General features: G+C 37.7%; 1 protein-coding gene across 48 annotated transcripts in view; it reads right to left on the reverse strand.

Moving 5' to 3' along the window:
* The window catches only part of LOC147343605 (uncharacterized), a 352,125-nt gene that overhangs the window by 84,636 nt on the left and 243,012 nt on the right, over positions 1 to 24,477 (reverse strand). For all 48 annotated transcript variants that reach the window (XR_015156172.1, XR_015156175.1, XR_015156194.1 and 45 more), the window contains one exon: positions 22,483 to 22,534. Coding sequence is in view for 21 of the 48 variants with exons in the window: in XM_086380177.1 (XP_086236303.1) it covers positions 22,483 to 22,534 (52 nt within the window). In the remaining 27 variants the exon portion in view is untranslated. The remainder of the gene's footprint in view (positions 1 to 22,482; positions 22,535 to 24,477) is intronic.

The following is a 24,477-nucleotide window of genomic DNA, read 5'->3' on the forward strand; positions in this document are numbered from 1 at the left end:
CAGGACCAGATGGCTTCACAGAAGAATTCTATCAAACATTTAGAGAAGAGCTAATGCCTATCCTTCTAAAACTCTTCCAAAAAATTGCAGAGGAAGGAACACTTCCCAACTCATTCTACAAGGCCACCATCACCCTGATACCAAAACCAGACAAAGACAACACAAAAAAAGAAAACAGGCCAATATTACTGACGAACATAGATGCAAAAATGCTCAACAAAATTTTAGCAACACATCAAAAAGTTCATACACCATGATCAAGTTGGGTTTATTCCAGGGATGCAAGGATTCTTCAATAAACACTAATCAATTGCTGTGATACACCATATTAACTTAATAAGTTGAAAGATAAAAACCATATGATAATCTCAACTGATGCAGAAAAGCCTTTGACAAAATTCAGCACCCATTTATGATTAAAATGCTTCAAAAAATGGGCATAGAAGGAAACTACCTCAACATAGTCAAGGCCCTATATGATAAGCCTATGCCAAACATTATTCTCAATGGTGAAAAACTGAAAGCATTCCCCCTAAGATCAGGAACAAGACAAGGGCCTCCACTTTCATCACTATTATTCAACACAGCTCTGGAAGTCCTAGCTACAGCAATCAGAGAAGAAAAAGAAATAAAAGGAAACCAGATCAGAAAAGGAGAAGTAAAGCTCTCACTGTTTGCTGATGACATGATACTGTACATAGAAAACCCTAAAGATAGTATAAGAAAATTACTAGAGCTAATCAGTAAATTTAGCAAAGTTTCAGGATACAAAATCAATACACATAAATCACTTGTATTTATATATACTAACAATGAAAAATCAGAAAGAGAAATTAAGGAATCAATCCCATTCACCATTGCAACAAAAAGAATTAAATATCTAGGGATAAACTTACCCAAGTTGACAAAAGAACACTACACAGAAAATTATAAGACACTAATGAAGGAAATCAAAGACAACATAAACAGATGGAGAGATATATCATGTTCCTGGGTAGTAAGAATCAATATTGGAAAAATGACTATGCTACCAAACACAATCTACAGATTTAATGCGATCCCTATCAAATTATCAATGTCATTTTTCACAGAATTAGAACAAAAAATTTCACATTCATATGGAAATACCAAAGATCCCAAATAGCCAAAGCAGTCTTGAGAAAGAAGAATGGAACTGGAGGAATCAACTTTCCTGACTTCAGATTATACTACAAAGCTACAGTCATCAAGATAGTATGGTACTGGCACAAAAACAGATATATACACCAATGGGACAAGAGAGAAAGCCCAGAAATAAACCCATGCACCTATGGGTACCTTAGTTTTGACAAAGGAGGCAAGAATATACAATGAGGCAAAGACAGTCTCTTCAATAAATGGCACTGGGAAAACTGGACAGCCACATCTAAAAGAATGAAATTAGAACACTTCCTAACACAATACACAATAACAAACTCAAAACGGATTAAAGATCTAAATGTAAGACCAGAAACTATAAAACTCTTAGAAGAAAACATAGGCAGAACACTCACTGACATAAACCAAAGCAAGACCCTCTATGACCCACCTCCTGCTGCTGCTGCTGCTAAGTCGCTTCAGTCGTGTCCGACTCTGTGTGACCCCACAGACAGCAGCCTACAAGGCTCCCCCATCCCTGGGATTCTCCAGGCAAGAACACTGGAGTGGGTTACCATTTCCTTCTCCAATGCAGGAAAGTGAAAAGTGAGAGTGAAGTCACTCAGTTGTGTCCGACTCTTAGCGACCCCATGGACTGCAGCCTACCAGGCTCCTACACCTAGAGTAATGGAAATAAAACCAAAAGTAAACAAGTGGGACCCGATTAAACTGAAAAGCTTTTGCACAGCAAAGGAAACTACAATCAAGGTGAAAAGACAACCCTCAGAATAGGAGAAAATAATAGCAAATGAAACTGACAAAAGATTAATTTCCAAAATATACAAGCAGCTCATACAACTTATACCAGAAAAACAAACAACCCAATCAAAAACTGGGAAAAAGACCTAAACAGACATTTCTCCAAAGAAGGCATACAGATGGCTAACAAACAAATGAAACGATGCACAACATCACTCATATTAGAGAAATGCAAATCAAAACTATAATGATATCACCTCACACTGGTCAGAATGGCCCTCATCAAAAAGTCTACAAACAGTAAATGCTGGAGAGGGTGTGGAGAGAAGGGAACGCTCTTGCATTATTGGTGGGAATGGAAATTGATATAGACACTATGGAAGATGATATGGAGATTCCTTAAAAAACTAAGAATAAAACCACCATATGACCTAGCAATCCCACTCCTAGGCATACACCCTGAGGAAACCAAAATTGAAAGAGACACATGTATCCCATTGTTCACTGCACCACTATTTACAATAGCTAGAACATGGAAGCAACCTAAGTGTCCACTGACAGATGAATGAACAAAGAAGTTGTGGTACATATACACAATGGAATATTACTCAGCCATAAAAAGGAACTCATCTGAGTCTGTTCTAATGAGGTGGATGAACCTAGAACCTATTATACAGAGTGAAGTGAGTCAGAAAGAGAAAGATAAATACCGTATTCTAACACATATATATGGAATATAGAAAAATAGTATCGAAGAATTTATTTACAGGGCAACAATGGAGAAAGAGACAGAGAACGGACTTATGGACATGGGGAGAGGGGAGGAGAAGGTGAGATGCATGCTGCTGCTGCTCAGTCACTTCAGTCACGTCTGACTCTGTGTGACCCCATAGACGGCAGCCCACCAGGCTCCTCTGTCCCTGGGATTCTCCAGGCAAGAACACTAGAGTGGGTTGCCATTTCCTTCTCCAATGCATGAAAGTGAAAAGTGAAAGTCAAGTTGCTCAGTCGTGCCTGACTCTTAGGGACCCCATGGACTGCAGCCTACCAGGCTCCTCCATTCATGGGATTTTCTAGGCAAGAGTACTGGAGTGGGGTGCCATTGCCTTCTCCAGGTAAGATGTATGGAAAAAGTAATATGGAAACTTACATTACCATATGTAAAATAGATAGCCAGCGGGAATTTGCTGTATGTATGGCTCAGAAAACTCAAACAGAGGCTCTGTATCGACCTAGAGGGGTGGGATGGAGAGGGAGATGGGAGGGAGGTTCAAAAGGGAGGGGATAAATGTATATGTATCGCTGATTCACCTTGAGTTTTGACAGAAAACAGCAAAATTCTGTAAAGCAATTATCCTTCAATAAAAAATAAATTTAAAAATAAGCTACAAGGATATAATATACAACACAAGGATATAGTCAATATTTTATAATAATTATAAAGTATAGCTTTTGACATTACACCTCAAATTTACATAATATTGTACATTATCTATGGGCTTCCCAGGCGGCGCTAGTGGTAAAGAACCCACCTAACAGTGCAGAAGCATAAGAGACATAGAGTCAACCCCTGGGTTGATAAGATCCCCTGGAGGAGGGCATGGTAACTCACTCCAATATTCTTTTTTTTTTTTTTGCCTTTTTATTTTATTTTTTTTTAATTTTACTTTATTTTTAAACTTTACAATATTGTATTAATATTCTTGACTGGAGAGTCCCAAGGACAGAGGAGCCTGGTGGGCTACAGTCCATAGGGATGCAAAGAGTCAGACATGACTGAAGCAACTTAGCATGCACGCATGCACCCACATTAACTGTAACTCAATTTAAAAGAGCACAACTCATAAGAGAAACAGTGATACACTGCACTTCATCAACATTAAAAATTTAAAGCTTCAAAACACAGAGAAAGGAAAAAGAAAGGAAAAAAAAAGAAAATATCTGCAAATCATCTCTCTTGATAACAGCTTGCTTCCAAAATACAGAACTCATACAGTTCATTAAGAAGACAAACATCCCAAATAAAAAGTGGGCAAATATCTGAATAGCTATTTCACAAAAGAAGGTTGACATATGGCTGATAAGCACATGCCAAGATGTTTACCATTTTATGCCCTTAGAAATGTATGAGCTAAAACTACACTACTTTACACCAACTAGACAGGTAATAATAAAAAAACAGACAATAACCAGTGGAAAAACTTTTATACATCCACAGAGGAAATTTAAAATAATGTTAACCACTTTGGGGGAAAAAAATGCCAGTTTCTTGAAAATTAAACATAAAATTACCTTATGATCTACTCCTAGGAATTTACCTAAGAGAAGTGAAAATATATTTGCATACAAAGACATATGTGGCATATTTACTGCAGGCTTATTCATCATAGTCAACAACTGTTAGATAGCAATTCAAATGTCTATTAATTGACAAATGAATAAATAAGACATATTATAAACAATCCATGGAATATAGTCAGCAATAAAAAGAACTACAGATAAATGCTAAACATGGATAAAAAAACAAATATGCTACATGAAAATCAGATCAGATCAGATCAGTTGCTCAGTCGTGTCCAACTCTTTGCGACCCCATGAATCACAGCACACCAGGCCTCCCTGTCCATCACCAACTCCCAGAGTTCACTCAGACTCACGTCCATCGAGTCAGTGATGCCATCCAGCCATCTCATCCTCTGTCGTCCCCTTCTCCTCCTGCCCCCAATCCCTCCCAGCATCAGAGTCTCTTCCAATGAGTCAACTCTTCGCATGAGGTGGCCAAAGTACTGGAGTTTCAGCTTTAGCATCATTCCTTCCAAAGAAATCCCAGGGCTGATCTCCTTTAGAATGGACTGGTTGGATCTCCTTGCAGTCCAAGGGACTCTCAAGAGTCTTCTCCAACACCACAGTTCAAAAGCATCAATTCTTTGGCGCTCAGCTTTCTTCACAGTCCAACTCTCACATCCATACATGACCACAGGAAAAAACACAGCCTTGACTAGACGAACCTTTGTTGGCAAAGTAATGTCTCTGCTTTTGAATATCCTATCTAGGTTGGTCATAACTTTCCTTCCAAGCAGTAAGCGTCTTTTAATTTCATGACTGCAGTCACCATCTGTAGTGATTTTGGAGCCCAGAAAAATAAAGTCTGACACTGTTTCCACTGTTTCCCCATCTATTTCCCATGAAGTGATGGGACCAGATGCCATGAAAATAGCCAGAATGAAAAGACTAAATATTTTCAGATTTTATTTATATGAAATGAAAGTCGCTGAGTTGTGTCTGACTCTTGGCGACCCCATGGACTGTATAGTCCATGGAATTCTCCAAGCCAGAATACTGGACTGGGTAGCCTTTCCCTTCTCCAAGGGATCTTCCCAACCCAGGAATTGAACCAAGGTCTCCAGCACTGCAGGCAGATTCTTTACCAGCTGAGCTACAAGGGAAGCCCACAAAGGAATGTCCTCAAAAGGCAAATTTATAAATACAGAAAGCAAATCAGTGGCTGCCTGGGGTTGGGATCAGAACCAAGCCTACAGGCTGGCACAGGCAAACTTGGAGGGAGTGGTGAAATGTACTCAATAATTGGCTTGGGCATTGGTTACCCAACTTTTCACATTTATTAATAACCACTGAATTGTATGTACACTTACAATGTGTGATGGAATAATGACCTCCATAAAAAATATCTACATCCTAACCCCTCAAGCTTGTGAATATGCTACCTTACACAGGAAAAAAGGATCATCTAGAAGTGATTAAGGGTTCAGACTCTGAGATGGGGAGATTATCCTAAATTATCTATGTGAGTCCATAGAATTACATATGTCTGTCAAATGGAAAAGGAAAGCAGAAGATTTGGTCAGAAAGATGCAACATGTTTGATCCTCCATTTAAGCTTTGAAGATGAAGAGAGGGAACAAGGATGTCTAGAAGCTGGCAAGGGCCCTCAGCTGACAGTAAGAAATGGAAGCCTTATTCCCATAACCACAATGAATTCAACTATGCCAAGAAACTGAATGAAACTGTCCCCTACAGCCTCCAGAAAGGAATAGAACTTGGAGACATTTTAGTTTTAGTTTGGTGAGACCTATACCAGACTGTTTCTCTGCATAACTGTGAGATAATAAATTCGTGTTATTTTAAGGCCCTGCGTTTGTGGTAAACTTGTTAAGATGGCAATAGAAACACAATGCATGATGGGAGAAAAATAATTATAAGAGGACTTTTATGAATCACATCAAGGGAAAGTGTTTAAAACTGGGGAAAAAAAGACTCCATGTTCTTTCAATGTCATATACAACATAAGTTCAAATAGGGATTATTTAATTCTCTAGAAGACTGCACTGTTTTCATTTTGCTAATTTTACTTAATTAAGAGTTGAGTTTCTGTGAGGTAACATGTTAACTTAATGGATTTCTTTTTGGTAGAAAAACATTATCTCCAAAGGTTATGGCTTCGTAGCCCTGTAACGAGTCTTGACTAACCTAGCAACATTATGACAAAGAAACTTGTTTTTTAATACCTAAATACTCTGTCATTCAAATGCCCTCAGAAAACCTGTAAAATATCTCTCCTATTCCTCCACCCACAGCCCCTGGAAACCCCCGTTTTACTCTCTGTGTTCACTAGTTTGAGTTTGATTCCACACGTAAGTGATATTGCACAGTATTTTTCTTTTCAGTTTAGTTTAGTTCAGTCGCTCAGTCGTGTCTCTTTGTGACCCCACGGACCGCAGTATGCCAGGCCTCCCTGTCCATCACCAACTCCCAGAACTTACTCAAACTCATATCCATTGAGTCGGTGATGCCATCTAACCATCTCATCCTCTGCCGTCCCCTTCTCCTGCCTTCAATCTTTTCCAGCATCAGGGTTTTTTCCAATGAGTCAGTTCTTCCCATCAGGTGGCCAAAGTATTGGAGTTTTTTAGTTTCAACATCAGTCCTTCCAATGAATATTCAGGACTGATTTCCTTTATGATAGACTGGTTCAGTCTTCTTGCAGTCCAAGGGATTCTCAAGAGTCTTCAAAACCACACAGTTCAAAAGCATCAATTTTTCAGTGCTCAGCTTCCTTTATAGTCCAACTCGCACATCTATCTATATGTGACTCTAGAAAAACCATAGTCTTGACTATATGAACCTTTGTTGGCAAAGTAATATCTCTGCTTTTTAATATGCTGTCTAGGTTAGTCATGGCTTTTCTTCCAAGAAGCAAGTGTCTTTTAATTTCATGGCTGTAGTCACCATCTGCAGTGATTTTGGAGCCCCCAAAAATAAAGTCTGACACTGTTTCCACTGTTTCCCCATCTATTTCCCATGAAGTGATGGGACCAGATGCCATAATCTTCATTTTCTGAATGTTGAGCTTTAAGTCAACTTTTTCACTTTCCTCTTTCACTTTCATTAAGAGACTCTTTAGTTCTTCTTCTCTCTCTGCCATAAGGGTGGTGTCATCTGCATAGCTGAGGTTATTGATATTTCTCTCGGCAATCTTGATTCCAGCTTGTGCTTCATCCAGTCCAGCATTTCTCATGATGTACTCTGCATATAAGTTAAATCAGCAGGGTGACAATATACAGCCTTGACATACTCCTTTCCCAATCTGGAACCAGTCTGCTGTTCCATGTCCATTTCTAACTGTTGCTTCCTGACCTGCATACAGATTTCTCAGGAGGCAGGTGAGGTGGTCTGGTATTCCCATCTCTTGAAGAATTTTCCACAGTTTGTTGTGATCCACACAAAGGCTTTGGTGTAGTCAATAAAGCAGTAGATGTTTTTCTGGAACTCTCTTGCTTTTTCGATGATCCAAAGGATATTGGCAATTTGATCTCTGATTCCCCTGCCTTTTCTAAATCCAGCTTGAACATCTGGAAGTTTTTCTTTTCCTGACTTACTTCCCTTAAAATAATACCCTCTAGGTCCATCTACGTTGTCACAACTGTCACAATTTCTTTCTTTCTTAAGGGTGAGTTGCATATATTTCATTGTGCTATGTGCGTGGATATTTATATATATAACACAATTTCTTTATCCATTCATACATCAAAGGACAAATTTAGGTTGTTTCAACATCTTAGTTACATAAATACTTCTGCAATGAACACAGGGATGTTTATATTTGTTTGAGCTAGTGTTTTTTTTTTATTTTCTCTGAATAAACAGCCATAAGTAAAATTGCTGAATCAAATAATAGTTCTAGTTTTAATTTTTCAATGAACTTACATACTGTATCCATAGTGGCTGCACCAATTTACATTCTTACCAATGGCACACAAGAGTCTCCTTTACTCTGCATCCTTACTAATGCTTGTTTCACACTTTTTTGACAATAGCCCTTCCAATAGGTATGAGGTGATACCTCATTGTGGTTTTGATTTGCATTTCCCTGATGAATAGTGGTTTTGAGCACCTTTTAGAGAAACTATTTAGTTCCTCTGCCCATTTTTAAAATGGATTTTTTTTGTTTTGTGGTTTTCCATTATTCAGTTGCATGAGTTCTTTATACATTTTGGAGACTAGACCCTTATTTGATACATAGCTTGCAAAAATCTTCCATGCTGTAGGCTTCCTTTTTATCTTGCTGATTATTTCTTTTGCTATGCAGTGGATCTGTTTATATTTCCATGGTTACTTCTCTTTTTAAAGATCTCCTAGGTAGAATTTTTAGTTTTAACACATTTCTACAGCCAAGGCTTTATTCTTCTTCCTCAGACTAGATTCCTGTGCCTGTAACAGAAGCCCCAGTAAACAATTATGCTTCCTATTAATTGTGTATTATTACAAAGTCCCTCAAATGATGGGCAGTGCCCTATATCTAGCATTTTGTGTACATTTCTAATCCTCATATCAAACTTAAAATACAGGAACTATTATCTCAAATTTTTTTAATCACTGATGAAGAAACTTTGGCCAAGAGAAGTTATGCAACTTATGTCTAAGGTCACACAGTTAACATCCACATCCAGCTCTATTTAAAGCCTCAGGCTCTGTTCTTTCCATTAAAAGGCAAGAACTGGGAGGCCTGAATTCTGGAGCAGCTTTGTGATCTGGAGTTAATCATTTTACCTCTCAAAACCTTTGTTTCTTCAACAGTAAGAACACATGGTCAGACTAAGTTATATTGAGTATCTTTTCAACCTGAAGTGCAGACACAGTGCATGTTACCTGTTACACTGCATCCATGTTGCTCTCATCAGGAGATCCTCTGATGAAAAATAAAGGTAATTTGGGATGCAAACTTCCTCTCAACTTTTTAACCAGGGCAGCTTGCCTTCCTCTCTAGAAAGTATATATCACACAGCCATATTAAAATGGGCCTAGGGATGGGGAGGTAGGAAAGAGGTTCTAGAGGGAGGGAATATATGTATACACATGACTGATTCAGGTTGCTGTAGAGCAGAAACTAACACAACACTGTACAGCAGTTATATTCCAACAAAAAATAAAATAACCCTAGGATTTTACTACTGACTCCCATAGATGTGCATTTTGGTTGCATGAACAGATAATGTTAGATAAAATGTTTGGATTAAAATAATATTTGCTTTAAAATCCACATTCATGATGTTTAAAAATCCATGTTCATGTTTTATATTTCAAACAATATGATGTTTCAAAATGTATATAATTAGCTTTCAAAATATTTTTTCATTTAATTTGAGAATCAGTGTGTTTAATAGGTCTTAAATTAAAAACAATTTTTTTTTCTTAAGCATGAAAGCATTGTTAGGTAAATGATAACTCCAAAATTAAATTAAAGTATTAAGAAAGAGATTGCAATAAAAATAGACTTCAATCTAAAGGGGAAAAAATAGCAGTTAAGACTGGACTTACAGTAAGTTACACGTACCCACTTGAAGCTGAGTTTAACAAAATATGATTTATGTGCACAGCATTTTTGCTACATAATTTATGAAGCAAAAAAGTGGAATGTAGTCAGCATATGGTGACTTGGTTTGGAAGAGAGAATTTAAGCATAATAATTCAGCCTCTAGTTTATGCCTTATTTGAATAAAGTATCTGTCTTCTCTCTGCCTGCTCCCACCCTCAGGACTCAATCCCTTATAAAAACACACTATCACATTTTATGTATTTTCTGCATTGCTTTCATTATTTATTGTTTTTGACCTTAGAAAACCAAAGGCTTCTTATTATGCACTTTTCTTTCATAGGATTCAAGTAGTGTGCAGCATGCCTCACCTAAAATATATAACTAGCAGGGTTGGTTGTTTTTATTTCCAAATCCCAGCTTTCTCAGGGTCCTTTGTGAAATAAAGAGAAAGAATAGAGAAAAACTGGTTCTGGCAACTCTGTTTCATTATTTCAGACATGCATGGCCTCCTATATAATTTGCTTATTGATCTCAATAATGAAGACCAGAAAATTACATCCTCTCTCCTCTATGGAGCCTATGAATCACAGATTGCTCAACCACTGTCAAATTAAACCACCTTTCCTGTGACTGATAAAGGATTCACACAGAAACTAAAATGATCATCAGCCTTCTGTTGAACCCAGTATATCACTTATGCTAAATATAGTTAACATCACTCTAGATAGCTGTGCCACCTCCCTCAAGTCAATTCAAGAAATTGTCCTCCTTTTCAACCACTACTATTTCCATAAGGTTTGAATACTGTCATTTATGAAGAAGATTATGCTAGATATTTTTCTTTCCTAGAGAAGAGATTCTCAAAAACAATTAAAATAAAAGTCAAGTCAGACAAAGGGCATTGGAAGACGGTGGTTTCTGGTGGTATAAAAGCTTCCAGCTGACACTGAAACTACTGTTTCTAACACACTAATATTTGAACATTCAGGGTTTAAAGAATAAATAGAATTATTCCATCGTATTCCTACAATTAAACTCAGACTGAGGTCAATCTTCAGAAGTAGGCTCTCACTCTAAATCATACAATTATACCAAAAAGCTGAATGGTTGCAGGGACAGAACTAACAGTAGAATCTGGACTCCCAGTACTGCAGCACCCAGAAGTGTGTTGCTCATTCAGAAGTCCACAAAGGAGAGCAGTATTTATGAAACTGACTCAAGGGTTAAAAGCTAAAAATTTATCTATGTCCACTCTTCTCATCATATGAAGAATAATGATATAAATTATAATGAACAGTTTTAAAGGGAATTGTTCTTAAAACCAGATAAATTACTTTGGACAAGTTTCTTATATTTCCCTGAACTTCAATTTCCTTACCTAAACCTCAGGGGCTTATGATGTAGATGTTTTTAATAATCCTAACTTTCTATATTTTAGTGCCTGCATAATGTTTAAAGCCCATCTTAATTCTAAAATTTAAAAATAATTCTTAAAGATTTCAATGAGCTTGGATAAACTTCATATTACATTTACATATATTTATGTAATTTTTCATGCAAATTTAAATGTATTACTTCTGCCCAGGAGATCGTACATTGGAAGACTCATCTATGCTAGGAAAATACTTAACCTATTAACATACATCTCCTGAGATCCAAATCAATTTCAATATCAATCCTCTTGGTCAGGAAATTCTCCCTTTTGTTGATTTAAATAAGTTTCTGTTTAAACACTCTTCACTAAAGATGAAGAATGTTAGCTGCCATCCTGTTTAAAATAATTTATTTCAAGTTTAAATTTCATCAATAACTAATTTCTATAACCTTGTTTTATCAAAATAGTATGACACCATTTCTTTAACTATAAAATCACTTGAACTATTTATGTCTTTTAAAAATGTGAAACCTATGACAGATAATATAGATATCATATTATATAAAGAACAATGCAGATGAACTGAATGGCCCCTTCTTATATGAATTAAACAAAAAGGAAAGCTGGAATACATTTTAGAAAAATATAAAATGAAATGGACACATTTAAAGAAGAAATAAAATCAATTCTACATAAATTACTCCAGAAAAGAGAAGAGGAAAAACTATTTCCCAATTCATTCTCTGATTTAAAAACATATAAAAACATTATAAGAAACTATAGGCGATATCCTTAAGAACACCGACACAAAAATCTCAACGAACTTGTAGGAAATTGAACCAATTAAATATAAAAATGATAATACATCACAACCAAGTGAGGTTCATTTCAGGAACCCAAGCCCATTTCAACGTGTGAAAATCAACTAATGTAATTCATCACATTAATAGACCATACAAGAAAAACCATATGATCATCTCGATAGTTGCAAGAAAGTCATTCAACAAAATTCAACACCTATTTCTGATTTAAAATGAAATGAAACAAACATACAAAAACTCTCAGCAAACAAATGAGGGATATCTACTGTCAAAGAAGTCTTCAGCTAGTAGCACACTTAATGCTGAAAAATTCAAAGTTTTCTCCTTTAATTGGGAATCAAAGATGTATATTCTCATCACTCCTAGCAAACATCTTGGTGATGCTTGCACAATATGCAAGAAAAAGAAATAAAAAGTACACAGATTGGAAAAGGAGGTATAAAATGATCTTTATTCTCAGACAACCTGTCTACAGAGGAAATAAAAAAAATACCTACCAAAAAAATTTTTTTTAAAGTAGTATATGAATTTAGCAAGATTCCAGGATATAAGGAGCCAAATATCAAATGTATTTCTATGTGTTAACAATAATTTAAAATTAACTTTAAATGATGCTATTTACAAAGGCATCAATAAATCAAATACTTAGGGATAAAACTAACAGTAAAATATGTGTAAGATTTACCTATTCCAAATTACCAAACACTGATGAAATATGTATAAGAACTAAATAAATGAGGAGATACACTACCTTTTTATATCAGAGACTCCATATTGCTTATATATCAACTCAACACTAAATAGACCTATGGATTCAGTTCATAGAAGGCTCTTTTTTTTTTTTAAAGAAACTGACAACTGATTCTAAAATTCATGAAGAAAAAAATCACCTACAATATTCAAAACAACTTTGAAAAAAACCAAAGGTGTATGAGACAAAGCAAAGAGTTGCAGGTAGAAAGATGAGCAAATCAAAAGTCCTAACAACATACTCGGAGAAGGCAATGGCACCCCACTCCAGTACTCTTGCCTGGAAAATCCCATGGACGGAGGAGCCTGAGGCTGCAGTACATGGGGTCGAGAAGAGTTGGACACAACTGAGAGACTTCACTTTCACTTTTCACTCTCATGCATTGGAGAAGGAAATGGTAACCCACTCCAGTGTTCTTGCCTAGAGAATCCCAGGGGCGGGGGAGTCTGGTGGGCTGCCGTCTATGGAGTCGCACAGAGTCGGACACAACTAAAGTGACTTAGCAGCAGCAACAACATACTAAGCATGACTTGGACTGAACAAAGCTTAATTTAAACACAACTTTGTGTGTTGAAAAGCACAGATCTCCCAGCATCTTAATTAGCAGTCACTATCACATATGTTGACTGAAACAAAAGAAAAGCACAATGTGAGTAGTGAGTTAAGCTTTATTCGAAGCAGAATGAGGACTATGGCCAGGAGACAGCCTCTCAGATAGCTCTGAGGAACTGCTTTGAAGAGGTCAGGGTGGGGGAGTCCTGCATACGTGATTTTGGTGAAGGGGGTATGTACAGTCAAGCACGCATTCTGGCAGAAGGCTGTTGCTAGTCACAAGAAGGCTGCTGCTGTGAGGAGCAGATCTCTCCATTAAAGATTTAATATCTCCATTAACGATTGTAGTGTTTTTCTAGATATGGGAGGATGCAAGAAACTGGGCTCATAAAATCTCTTGCAAAATACCTAACTATCTGAAGAACTGTTCCGCTAGTTTTTCCCAGAGCAGACTGCCTCATTCCTAATTTCTGTCGTGAACTCCTGGCCTGTGGTGAAGGTCAGCGACTACAGTGGTTAGTGAATTCCTTCTTATAGTGTCAGATGACAATTTTTAGTTGGCACATACATAACTAAGCTATTGGATTATTGGTTCAATGACATATTCTGGTGGAAGAGATTCTGCATCTTGAAAAGAGGATTTATTTTACTATCTTGTAAAAGATGCTGAGACAAACATCCATATGATGACGAACTATGAATTTAGTCACCACTCTCAGGTTTCCTTAAAATTTATGATGGCGGAAATCAACAACTTTTCAGAAGAAAGGAAAAGAGACAGGCACACATCAAAGAGAAAGATTAGACAGGATTATAAAAGGGTGGACTTCCCTGGTGGTTCAGCTGGTAAAGAATCTGCTTTGAGACTCCCGCAATGAGGGAGACCTGGGTTTGATCCCTGGGTTGGGAAGATCCCCGGAAGGAGGGCATGGCAACCCACTTCAGTATTCTTGCCTGGAGAATCCCCATGGACAGAGGAGCCTGGTGGGCTACAGTCCATGGGGTCACAAAGAGTCGAACATGACTGAGTGACTAAGCACATACAAGATATGGCATGGGTGTTACACTGCTGAAGAAAACGAACATTTTGATATTTTCGGTAGATTTTTAGAATAGATAAGCAACACATTGCTGAATGGTGGAGTCAGTGAATAGTTCCCAAGCAGAAAAAGAACCAAAAAAAAAAAAAAAAAAAGAGAGAGAGAGCAAACAGAAATTTATATAGAAAGTTGATCAAAATTAATTTTGGATGTCAATTATATTTAGTAAATGTGTGAAAAGAAAATCTTTTACTAGCTCTGTTTTAGGGCTATAATGGATAGCATGTCAAAGTCAATTGTTAATAATACTCTTTATCATTTTTTGGAAGGGCAGTACTGCTTTATTCACAGGAAATTACTTTCTATTTTAAGTCCTCACTGTCCAGTTTTGCACTGTCTAGGAGATTTGTTAACCACTAATAAACAAATTCATCAATTCTTCCTGTTTCTCCCCCTAGAGATCTGGTGTCAGGGTTGGGCATGGCTTAACAAACAGCTCAGTCAGCAATCTATGAGTCCATCTACCCTGGGAGCTGACTGCCAGCCTCTGCTCAGAGGTCCCTTCCCCACACAAATGTGCTCTCTGCCACATACTTTATATTTTAAATCAAATGATTCCAGACACATCCTCTAAAATTTGAATAAAATCTGGCTAGTCCTTTTTTGTGACACAGATTTACCACACAGAAGCACTGCCACATTTATGTAACCAGAATCTACCCTCTTGAGGCTTTTCCTAAATTTACAGTTACCCAGAAAGTGAAGGGGAACTAAAAAGCCTCTTGATGAAAGTCAAAGCGGAGAGTGAAAACGTTGGCTTACAGCTCAACATTCAGAAACGAAGATCATGGCATCTGGTCCCATCACTTCATGGGAAATAGATGGGGAAACAGTGGAAACAGTGTCAGACTTTATTTTTCTGGGCTCCAAAATCACTGCAGATGGTGACTGCAGCCATGAAATTAAAAGACGCTTACTCCTTGGAAGGAAAGTTATGACCAACCTAGATAGCATATTGAAAAGCAGAGACATTACTTTGCCAACAAAGGTTTGTCTAGTCAAGGCTATGTTTTTTCCTGTGGTCATGTATGGATGTGAGAGTTGGACTGTGAAGAAAGCTGAGCGCCGAAGAATTGATGCTTTTGAACTGTGGTGTTGGAGAAGACTCTTGAGAGTCCCTTGGACTGCAAGGAGATCCAACCAGTCCATTCTGAAGGAGATCAGCCCTGGGATTTCTTTGGAAGGAATGATGCTAAAGCTGAAACTCCAGTACTTTGGCCACCTCATGCGAAGAGTTGACTCATTGGAAAAGACTCTGATGCTGGGAGGGATTGGGGGCAGGAGGAGAAGGGGACAACAGAGGATGAGATGGCTGGATGGCATCACTGACTCGATGGATGTGAGTCTGAGTGAACTCCGGGAGTTGGTGATGGACAGGGAGGCCTGGTGTGCTGTGATTCATGGGGTAGCAAAGAGTCGGACACGACTGAGCGGCTGAACTGAACTGAACTGAACTGCCAAGTTGGTTACTGTTCATGACTCAGCTTCTTTACCATGTATGACTCAGATCATTTACGCCCTCATGGAACTTGCTTACTGAATATCTGCATACCTGATTTGAACCCAATTAGCTATTCTCACCGGAGAAGGCAGTGGCAACCCACTCCAGTACTCTTGCCTGGAAAATCCCATGGACGGAGGAACCTGGTAGGCTGCAGTCCATCGGGTCGCTAAGAGTCAGACACGACTGAGTGACTTCACTTTCACTTTTCTGCATTGGAGAAGGAAATGGCAACCAACTCCAGTGTTCTTGCCTGGAGAATCCCAGGGACGGCGGAGCCTGGGGGGCTGCTGTCTATGGGGTTGCACAGAGTCGGACACGCCTGGAGCGACTTAGTAGTTAGTAGTAATAGTAGTAGCTATTCTCAGTGGTTTATATATTCCCCTTTTGGCCAGGCATGTCAAAGATTATAAATGTTTCATAACTTGCTCTTAATTTTGTTAGTTGGAGAAGGTTCTCTATATGTAAATGAGTTACGTACAGTTAAGGAACAAGGTAACTTTGTATCTTAAATTTGCTGTCTGATAGGCCAGCCAATTTAGAAAATAAATTCATCGGAATTTCTCACTTTATCCACAAACCTGGTCAGTTGCATATGTTAATATATTCCTCCCTTGATTTATCTGACCTGCACTCTTCCTGTTTTTTCCTGTAATCTGTCCTTTTATATTAATGTGTCAGTATCTTTGAAGGTTCTAACCTAAACCCTATTCTTTTCCTATCTTTACATTCTCTCTGGCTAATCATTAATATCTACTCAGTTGACTTTAATTACGATGCACATTATTAACTACAATGTATTAATCTTTAAAAAATAAATCCTTTTTTCTATACCTCTACTCATCTGTTTGCTCAAGCACTCTATTGAGATGGCGGGTCTATTCTGAAGAGTTCTTTCTTCTGACCTTAAGGTCTGACTGCGTCTGTAGCTAAGAGTGGACTTCCCAGACCACTAACTTGCAGATTTCAGTTTTCTGTCTTCCAAGGAAACAACAGAATAGTGTAGAGTTCTTAGAGCAGCAATGCCCAATAGAAATATAGTGCGCTGCACATGTATAATTCATAAGTTTTCAATATTCACATTAATAAACTTTAAAGAAACATGTGACATTTTAATAATATTTTATCTAACCAAATATATTTTAACATGTACTCATTATTTTTTAAAAAATAATAATCTATCTTACATTCTCTTTTTGGTACTTAAGTTTTCTGTTCTGATGTGTTTTCACTCTTAGAGTGCATCTGCATTCTGGGTAGCCATATGTAAGTGTCAACAGGCTTGTGGCTGCCACACTAGATAGTTCTTTTTTTAGGGTCTTAGCAGAATCAATCATCTGTTCCTGAAAAAGACAAGACTCACTATTCACATACCAAGGATTACGGAGTCAAAGCCCCAAGTCAGATTCAGAGTGCCAAAGCTTGCTTTAAAGAGGTAATCTTTTCTTTTACCAGGGAACTAACTCTAGATATGAGTCTAGAATTTGATTCAGAGTAGACTTCAAGGGCCTAAAGTTTAGGGTGTAGGCTTGACCTACAGTGATTAATACACGAAAGGAGAGGTTGAAAGATCTTGCAACTGAGTCATGACAGACACTCTGAATTATAACATAGTGGAGCGTTGACACCACTTGGCTTTTAGATAATGTATCTGTTAGAGTCATGAAGTTACCTGTCTTTAGAATCACCAAGAGCCAGTTCTAAGATAATTTAATTGACTCCAACACTACAGTCATTATGATATGCGACCTATGGGAATAGATATCAAATACTCTGCTGGAAAACAAATTACATCATTTTATGAAGTTATCCATTTAAGAGTGACTACAAAAGCCATGAAATCACCCTGTTCTCTATATTCTTGTTTTCTAGATTTATTTTTATTCACAAACTAATGTTTAAAAAGGTAATTTAACTTTTGGGATGAAAGTAATAATTCTACATTAAAATATACTAGCTTTTGTATTATAACTCTAAGCTTATATCTAATGTAGTAACAGTATTAAGCTTAAAATGACTGCCTGGGTTCATATCCTAGGCTCACTACTTAGTAGCTGTGTGACTTTAAGCAAGTCACTGAATCGTTTTGACTTTTGGTGACTTGTTTGCAAAACAAAACAATTCTATACCTTCTTCTTAGGGTTGATGTGAAGATTTTATGAGTCAATAGGTATAAAGTACTGCAAAAGTCCTTGCTACAGAGTAAATGCTCAATTTATTATCATTTTTGAATGCTTACTATATGCTAGAGACAAGGAGAATGCTGCACTTGAGTAATTAAATCGGATAATGCTTGTACACACATTATCCCATTTAATCCACATAATAACTCTGGGATATAGCTGCCTCCATCTTGCTTGGAGAAATTTGCTCAAGGTCACGCCATCAGACAGTGGTCAAGTTAACACATCGAAGGTCAAAGCCAGTGAAGACAAATCTTCAGTGATCTTAACATCTCTTCATAGCCTTTTTTTTCTGAGATTTCTCAGAATCTTTTAGTCGGTTCATGTCATCTACTTAGTCCACTCTCCAGAAATTATGAGATCAGATCTGAATCTCAGTCTTGTCCTTGATGCCACTGGGAATTGAAATCCTTTCATAGAATATATGCCAGTATAAAGCTTGATTCTTCCAGAGCTCTGTGAGCCATCTCAATTTCGCCGATGAATACCTGTTCCAGCTTACACTGTAGATACTACTCCCCTGAATTTTTTTTGTTTTATTCAAAAGAGTTTGCACACTTTTATCCTTTTGAGAACAAGATTTTCTGCAAATCCATCTGAGACCTACAATATATGCATGTGGATTTTGTTCTGAAAGTAAATGCACCACTCTGCCCTTCAGCTTTTCCACAAAGTCTCAAGTGTATCAAAGTTTGTTACCTCAGGGGTTGAATGCCACTTTTACATCATCAAATATTTATCCACATACTTTTCAAAGTATTGTCACAGAAGTATTTTCTCTGCAGCAAGACTTAACTTTCAATATTCAATTAGATGGTTAGTTGTGTTGTATTTATTTCACATCACATTACCATTGCTTCCTATCAGACGTCCTGCTCTGAGCTGAGTCAGATATTAACAGTAAAATCTCTGCAGTAAAATTAATGCAGCCAGATGACCCGAGATGACAACATCATGGTTCAGGAAGGACTTATAGCTACTTGAGGAAGACGACCATATCACATCATACTGTCTTTGAACCCCAACTACCTAAGAGGCTGACCATTAGTACACACTCAATAGTGTTTCATGAATGAATGAATGACTTAAATGTTTGCCCCCCCAAAATTCACTTACTAAAAATAAAGCAAAACCAGACAACATTTAAAAATTACTGATCTTATTTTTCCCCCAAGAGAAGTTTTCACATGTAAAGAGAGAAGACTAAGACAATAAGGTTGATTTTTATTTTTATTTCTAATGTATACAAGTAGATTTACTATTCATTAAGTGCTTATTGAGACCTAACTAAATATCAGGAGTTTTGCTGGATACTGGTCACCTGGGCAAGCAAAACCAGAAATGTCTTCCTGGCCTATATCCTGCTTATTGTCTTGAGTGCATGTGTGTGAAACCCCAGCATAAAAACCCTAAACTGCCCTTCAATGAAAGCCCAAAATGGTCCAGGTGATGATGGGCATAATGTGATACTAAAAACTGCAACTAGAGTGACTGCAACATATTCACTGTGAAATAGTGCAATCCGTTGGAAGAGACCCTGATGCTGGGAAAGACTGAGGGTGGGAGGAGAAGGGGACGACAGAGGATGACACGGTTGGATGGCATCACCAACTCAATGGACATGAGTTTGAGTAAATTCTGGGAGTTGGTGATGGACAGGAGGCCTGGCGTGCTGCAGTCCATGGGGTCGCAAAGACTCGGACACGACTGAGTGACTGAACTGAACTGATAGTCCCTTATATATTAAAAGAAAAAGATACATGGCTATGTTTTTGGTTTACCACTGTACTTTGGATAACATAACATTCTTTTTTTTTTTTAATACTGATTTTTTTTAAATTTTATTTTATTTTTAAACTTTACAATATTGTGTTAGTTTTGCCAAATATCGAAGTATATATTTTTGAAAAACTGATTTTAACAGATTAAGAACTTAGATTTATCGTAGTTTTTTTGTGTTTTAAGCTTTCTATTAAGATTTTTATGTGGATAACATAAGATTCTTAAGATTAAGATTTTTATGTGGATAACATAACATTCTTAAAAGTGAATAAGAATCTTTTAAAAATAAAAATCTTAACAAAAAGCTTAAAACACAAAAAACTACGATAAATCTAAGTTCTTAATCCATTAAAATCAGTTTTTCAAAAATATATACTTTATCAATTTTCTTATAAGAGAATACAGTACTTCTTCATTAACAAAACATTTCCAAACCTTAATCACTGATGCTTGATTAAACTATTAATAATGTGTTCTTAGAAACCACAGACAGTAAATGATTAATATCTACATTTATAATAGAGTAAGATAACAATTACAGCAAATCTATTCAAAAACACATACAAAATTTTATATATGTACAACAACTATAGGTCCTGAGGTAAAGTTGAGTTATTTAAAAAATGAATTTAAAAAGAAAATAAATTTAATTATCAACATAAACACTGTGAAACAGAGTTGGTATCTTTTGAAAACAGTCTGGCATTTTCTCATGTGGTTAAACACAGAGTTAAAATACAATCAACAATTTCACTCTCACACTTACACACCCCAGAGAAATAAAAACGATGTCCACTCAAAAATAAGGACAAAAATGTTCATAGAAGCATTACTCATAGTATATAAAAGTGGAAACAACTCACATGTCTATCTGATGTACAGATCAATGAGGTATATCCATACAGTGGAGTATTGTTCAGTAAAAAATAAAAGGAACAAATTACTGACACATATTACTACATAAATGAACCTTTAAAATGGTATGCTAAGTGAAACAAGTCAGTCACCAAGGGCCACATACTGTGTGATTCCATTTATATCAAGTGTCAAGAATAAGCAAACCTACAGTGTCAAAAAGCAACCGAAAGTGGTTCCCTGGGCCCGGGAATAACAGAGGACGGGGCAGCGTCTAGGGCTGCAGGGTTTCCCTTATGAGTAACAGTTTTTCTAAAATGGTGGTGAGAGTTGCACAACTATGCCATACGAACAACTGACCTACACGCTTTGAGCGGGTGAACTGTGTGGTACATGAATTATTACAACAAAGCTATTTTTTAAGAAAGCAGAGAAATAGAAAAGCGGGTCACTCTTAGATGAGAGAAACTTTCATTTCCCTCCATATTTGTTTAAAGATCTTGCCAAAGTGTATTGTATGTAACACACTGAATTAATATAAAGGATTTGAATAATACCAGTTCTTAACCATACTTTAATAATTCTTAATAAAAAATATATACTAGAGGAACGCTGTTCAATATATAATCACTCTTTGCATGGGTTACAATGTTTTTAAATAACATTCAAACACTGTAGTCATGAGAAGTCTTTAAAATGAATATTCCCCTTACAGAAATATATCCTTTGGAAATAATTAAGCATATGTATAATTATTTCATTTCAAAATGTTTGTTAATATTCTCTACAATAGTAAAATCTAAGACAACCAAAACGTCCAGCAATAAGCATTAGGTTAGATAATCTCACATCATTCACTGATGTAATATGTACTCATTTAAAAAATATTATGGGAATAACTATTGAAATAAAAATGCATATAATACAGAACTGGGGACAAAAATAGGTTTGAAGTCAGTGTATACAGTATAGCATATTCAAAAGCAGAGACATTACCTTGCCAACAAAGGTTCGTCTAGTCAAGGCTATGGTTTTTCCTGTGGTCATGTATGGATGTGAGAGTTGGACTGTGAAGAAGGCTGAGAGCCGAAGAATTGATGCTTTTGAACTGTGGTATTGGAGAAGACTCTTGAGAGTCCCTTGGACTGCAAGGAGATCCAACCAGTCCATTCTAAAGGAGATCAGCCCTGGGATTTCTTTGGAAGGAATGATGCTGAGGCTGAAACTCCAGTACTTTGGCCACCTCATGTGAAGAGTTGACTCGTTGGAAAAGACTCTGATGCTGGGAGGGATTGGGGGCAGGAGGAGAAGGGGACGACAGAGGATGAGATGGCTGGATGGCATCACCGACTCAATGGATGTGAGAACTCCGGGAGTTGGTGATGGACAGGGAGGCCTGGCATGCTGCGTTTCATGGGGTCTCAAAGAGCCGGACACGACTGAGCAACTGAACTGAACTGAACTGATACAGTATGAACCTTTTTTATAAAGATATGCACAGAAAATTATCTGATATTATTGGGGTGGCATAATCATGTGACTATGGATATATATCTTTTCTTTTGCTTCTCTATACTTTCCTATAATGGCTTTCTGTTGATTTGTTAATCCACAAGATATTTTTCATTGCCTTTTAAATAACTAAATAGCATATTAGTTTTTACAGCAACAAGCCCAAGGCATTGTGTCCCTTCACAATATTTCAGCCAAGGGGTTAACTCAGGTTACTCTGAAGGAAGATGATAAGAAATGGTGAGCCTGGTGGAATAAATACAAAGTCAGAGAGACATTCTTACCTACCTGTCTTTCCATGAGAGACGAATATTCATCATGAACTGATGAATGGTACTTACCATTGCTCATCCATCTTTGTCCAGTCAATCCTGACCTCATACCATCCTAATCCTGTGGGGAAAAAGTGACAGACTGTGTATATCAAACAAAATTTCCAGTTGTAAGCAACAGAAAATGAGTTTGGCTCTTCTAAGCCCACGAAAGATTCTGGAAGTACGTAGGGGACTCACAGAGGTAAGAAGACCTGCTTAGAAAACCAGCAAGAACCAAAGGGCTTCTAGAAGCCAAGACACAACAAACCCCAAGATGGGATACAACCATCCACTATGCCTTCATGTCCAGGTGGGAAGGTTAGAAGGCCTATCCTGGTCCTTTTCTGAATATGACCTTCCTGAAGCAAAAGTCTGTGAAGTTCAGGAAACATGCCTGCCCAGAGTCCATCCCTACCTTCTTGAGCAAGCTCTGGCTGGATATACAGGACCCCAGAATTCCCTTCACAAATACCCTGAGCCTGTGCAGATCTCTTCACAGCCTCGACACACTCAAGAGTGGACCACACACGGAAGTGGCCAACATACAGCTTCATGTTGGGAAATATGAATTTCCCAAAGAGGATTAATTAAATTGACCCCAGCGTTATTAACTGAGTAAGGATGGTCCTCTCCCTCCTGATAGAATGCATATTTGCATCTGTAGGCCAGGGTGTCCACGTGCATGGGCACGAAGCTCCCAACAAAGCAGGGCTGAGCTTGGAGCAGGAAGAGAAAGAGGGGGTCAGCAGACCAGGGCCAAGCACCAGGATCCACTCTCCCCAAGCTTTCAAAATCCAGCCCGCAACTCCGAGGGCTCTCAGAATTCTAATTCAATCCTGGCCAGCTGGGTTTTAATGAAAATTACATTTGTCAAGGTATAAGAATAGAAATACATTATTAAGCAGTTTCCTTAGATAGATTTACAATGTTTAAATATTTAGTTGTACAGGATGTGGGCCTCTGTGTACCGCTGGGCCTAGCAAATGCTGCTGGCAGCAGACTCAGCGCACAGAACTATATTCTCATCATTCCTTTATTTTTTTTTCTCAAGATTCATTTTTCCCCAGATTCAAATTGACTGAGCCCAGGTAATGAGCTACACCCTTGCTGCCAGGCACTAGGAAGAAGGGGACCAGGCCCTTTACGGTTTCCATGGTGGGGGGCGAGGCCCTGTGACCCCCAAGACCACACGTGACAGTGAGAGCCATGAAGCTCACGCGAGCAGCCAAAGGGACCCAACACAGATGCACGTTCTTTCAGGAGGAAGAAGCCCACCCTTACTCAGCTAATAACCTGGGTCAATTTAACTAATCCTCCTTTCCTTCATATATAAAATAACCATAATAATTCTTGTGTCTTAGGATTGCTGAGAACATTAAAAAGATGATTCTCTGAAAAATGCTCTGGGACTTCCCTGATAGTCCAGGGGCTAAGACTCCAAGCCCCCAATGCAGAGGGCTAGGGTTCAATCCCTGGTCAGGGAACTAGATCCCACATGCTGCAACACATATCAAATATCCTGAGAGCCCCAATGAAGACCTGGTTCAGCCAAATAAATTTTTAAAAATTTTAAGAAAAGAAAAATGCTCTGCAAACTACAGACTGCTATTAGAACGATCACAGAAGTGTTATCACATTCTAGACAGTGCTCTGACAGCTGCTAATCAGGAATTAAGAGAAGCAGACTCAATAGGCGAGACTTGACAATGATGAAGGTTGACAACAGGCATGACTGTACCTGCTGAAACACTCTTCTACTCAAACCTTTACATTTTTGTGCTACGGTTCAACCTTCCATCAGAAGGACTCTCTCTCATACAATCTGCACAATTTCCTCACACTAAATTTGCTGGCTTCATTTGGTCATCCCCATCAATCCAATACACTCTAAGCAGGCTGTTAAATACATCCAAGGATTTCACAATGAGCAGCAGAGATCCAGTTATCATTAAAATGAAGTGCTGACACTGGAATAAGGCCACAAGGAAGTATTTACTGCTACTGTCCTGGAATTACAATGAT

This window comes from Bos grunniens, chromosome 27 (assembly GCF_055505025.1).
Source record: "Bos grunniens cultivar Pamir isolate PY7600 chromosome 27, Bosgru_T2T1.0, whole genome shotgun sequence".
Taxonomy (NCBI): Eukaryota; Metazoa; Chordata; class Mammalia; order Artiodactyla; family Bovidae; genus Bos; species Bos grunniens.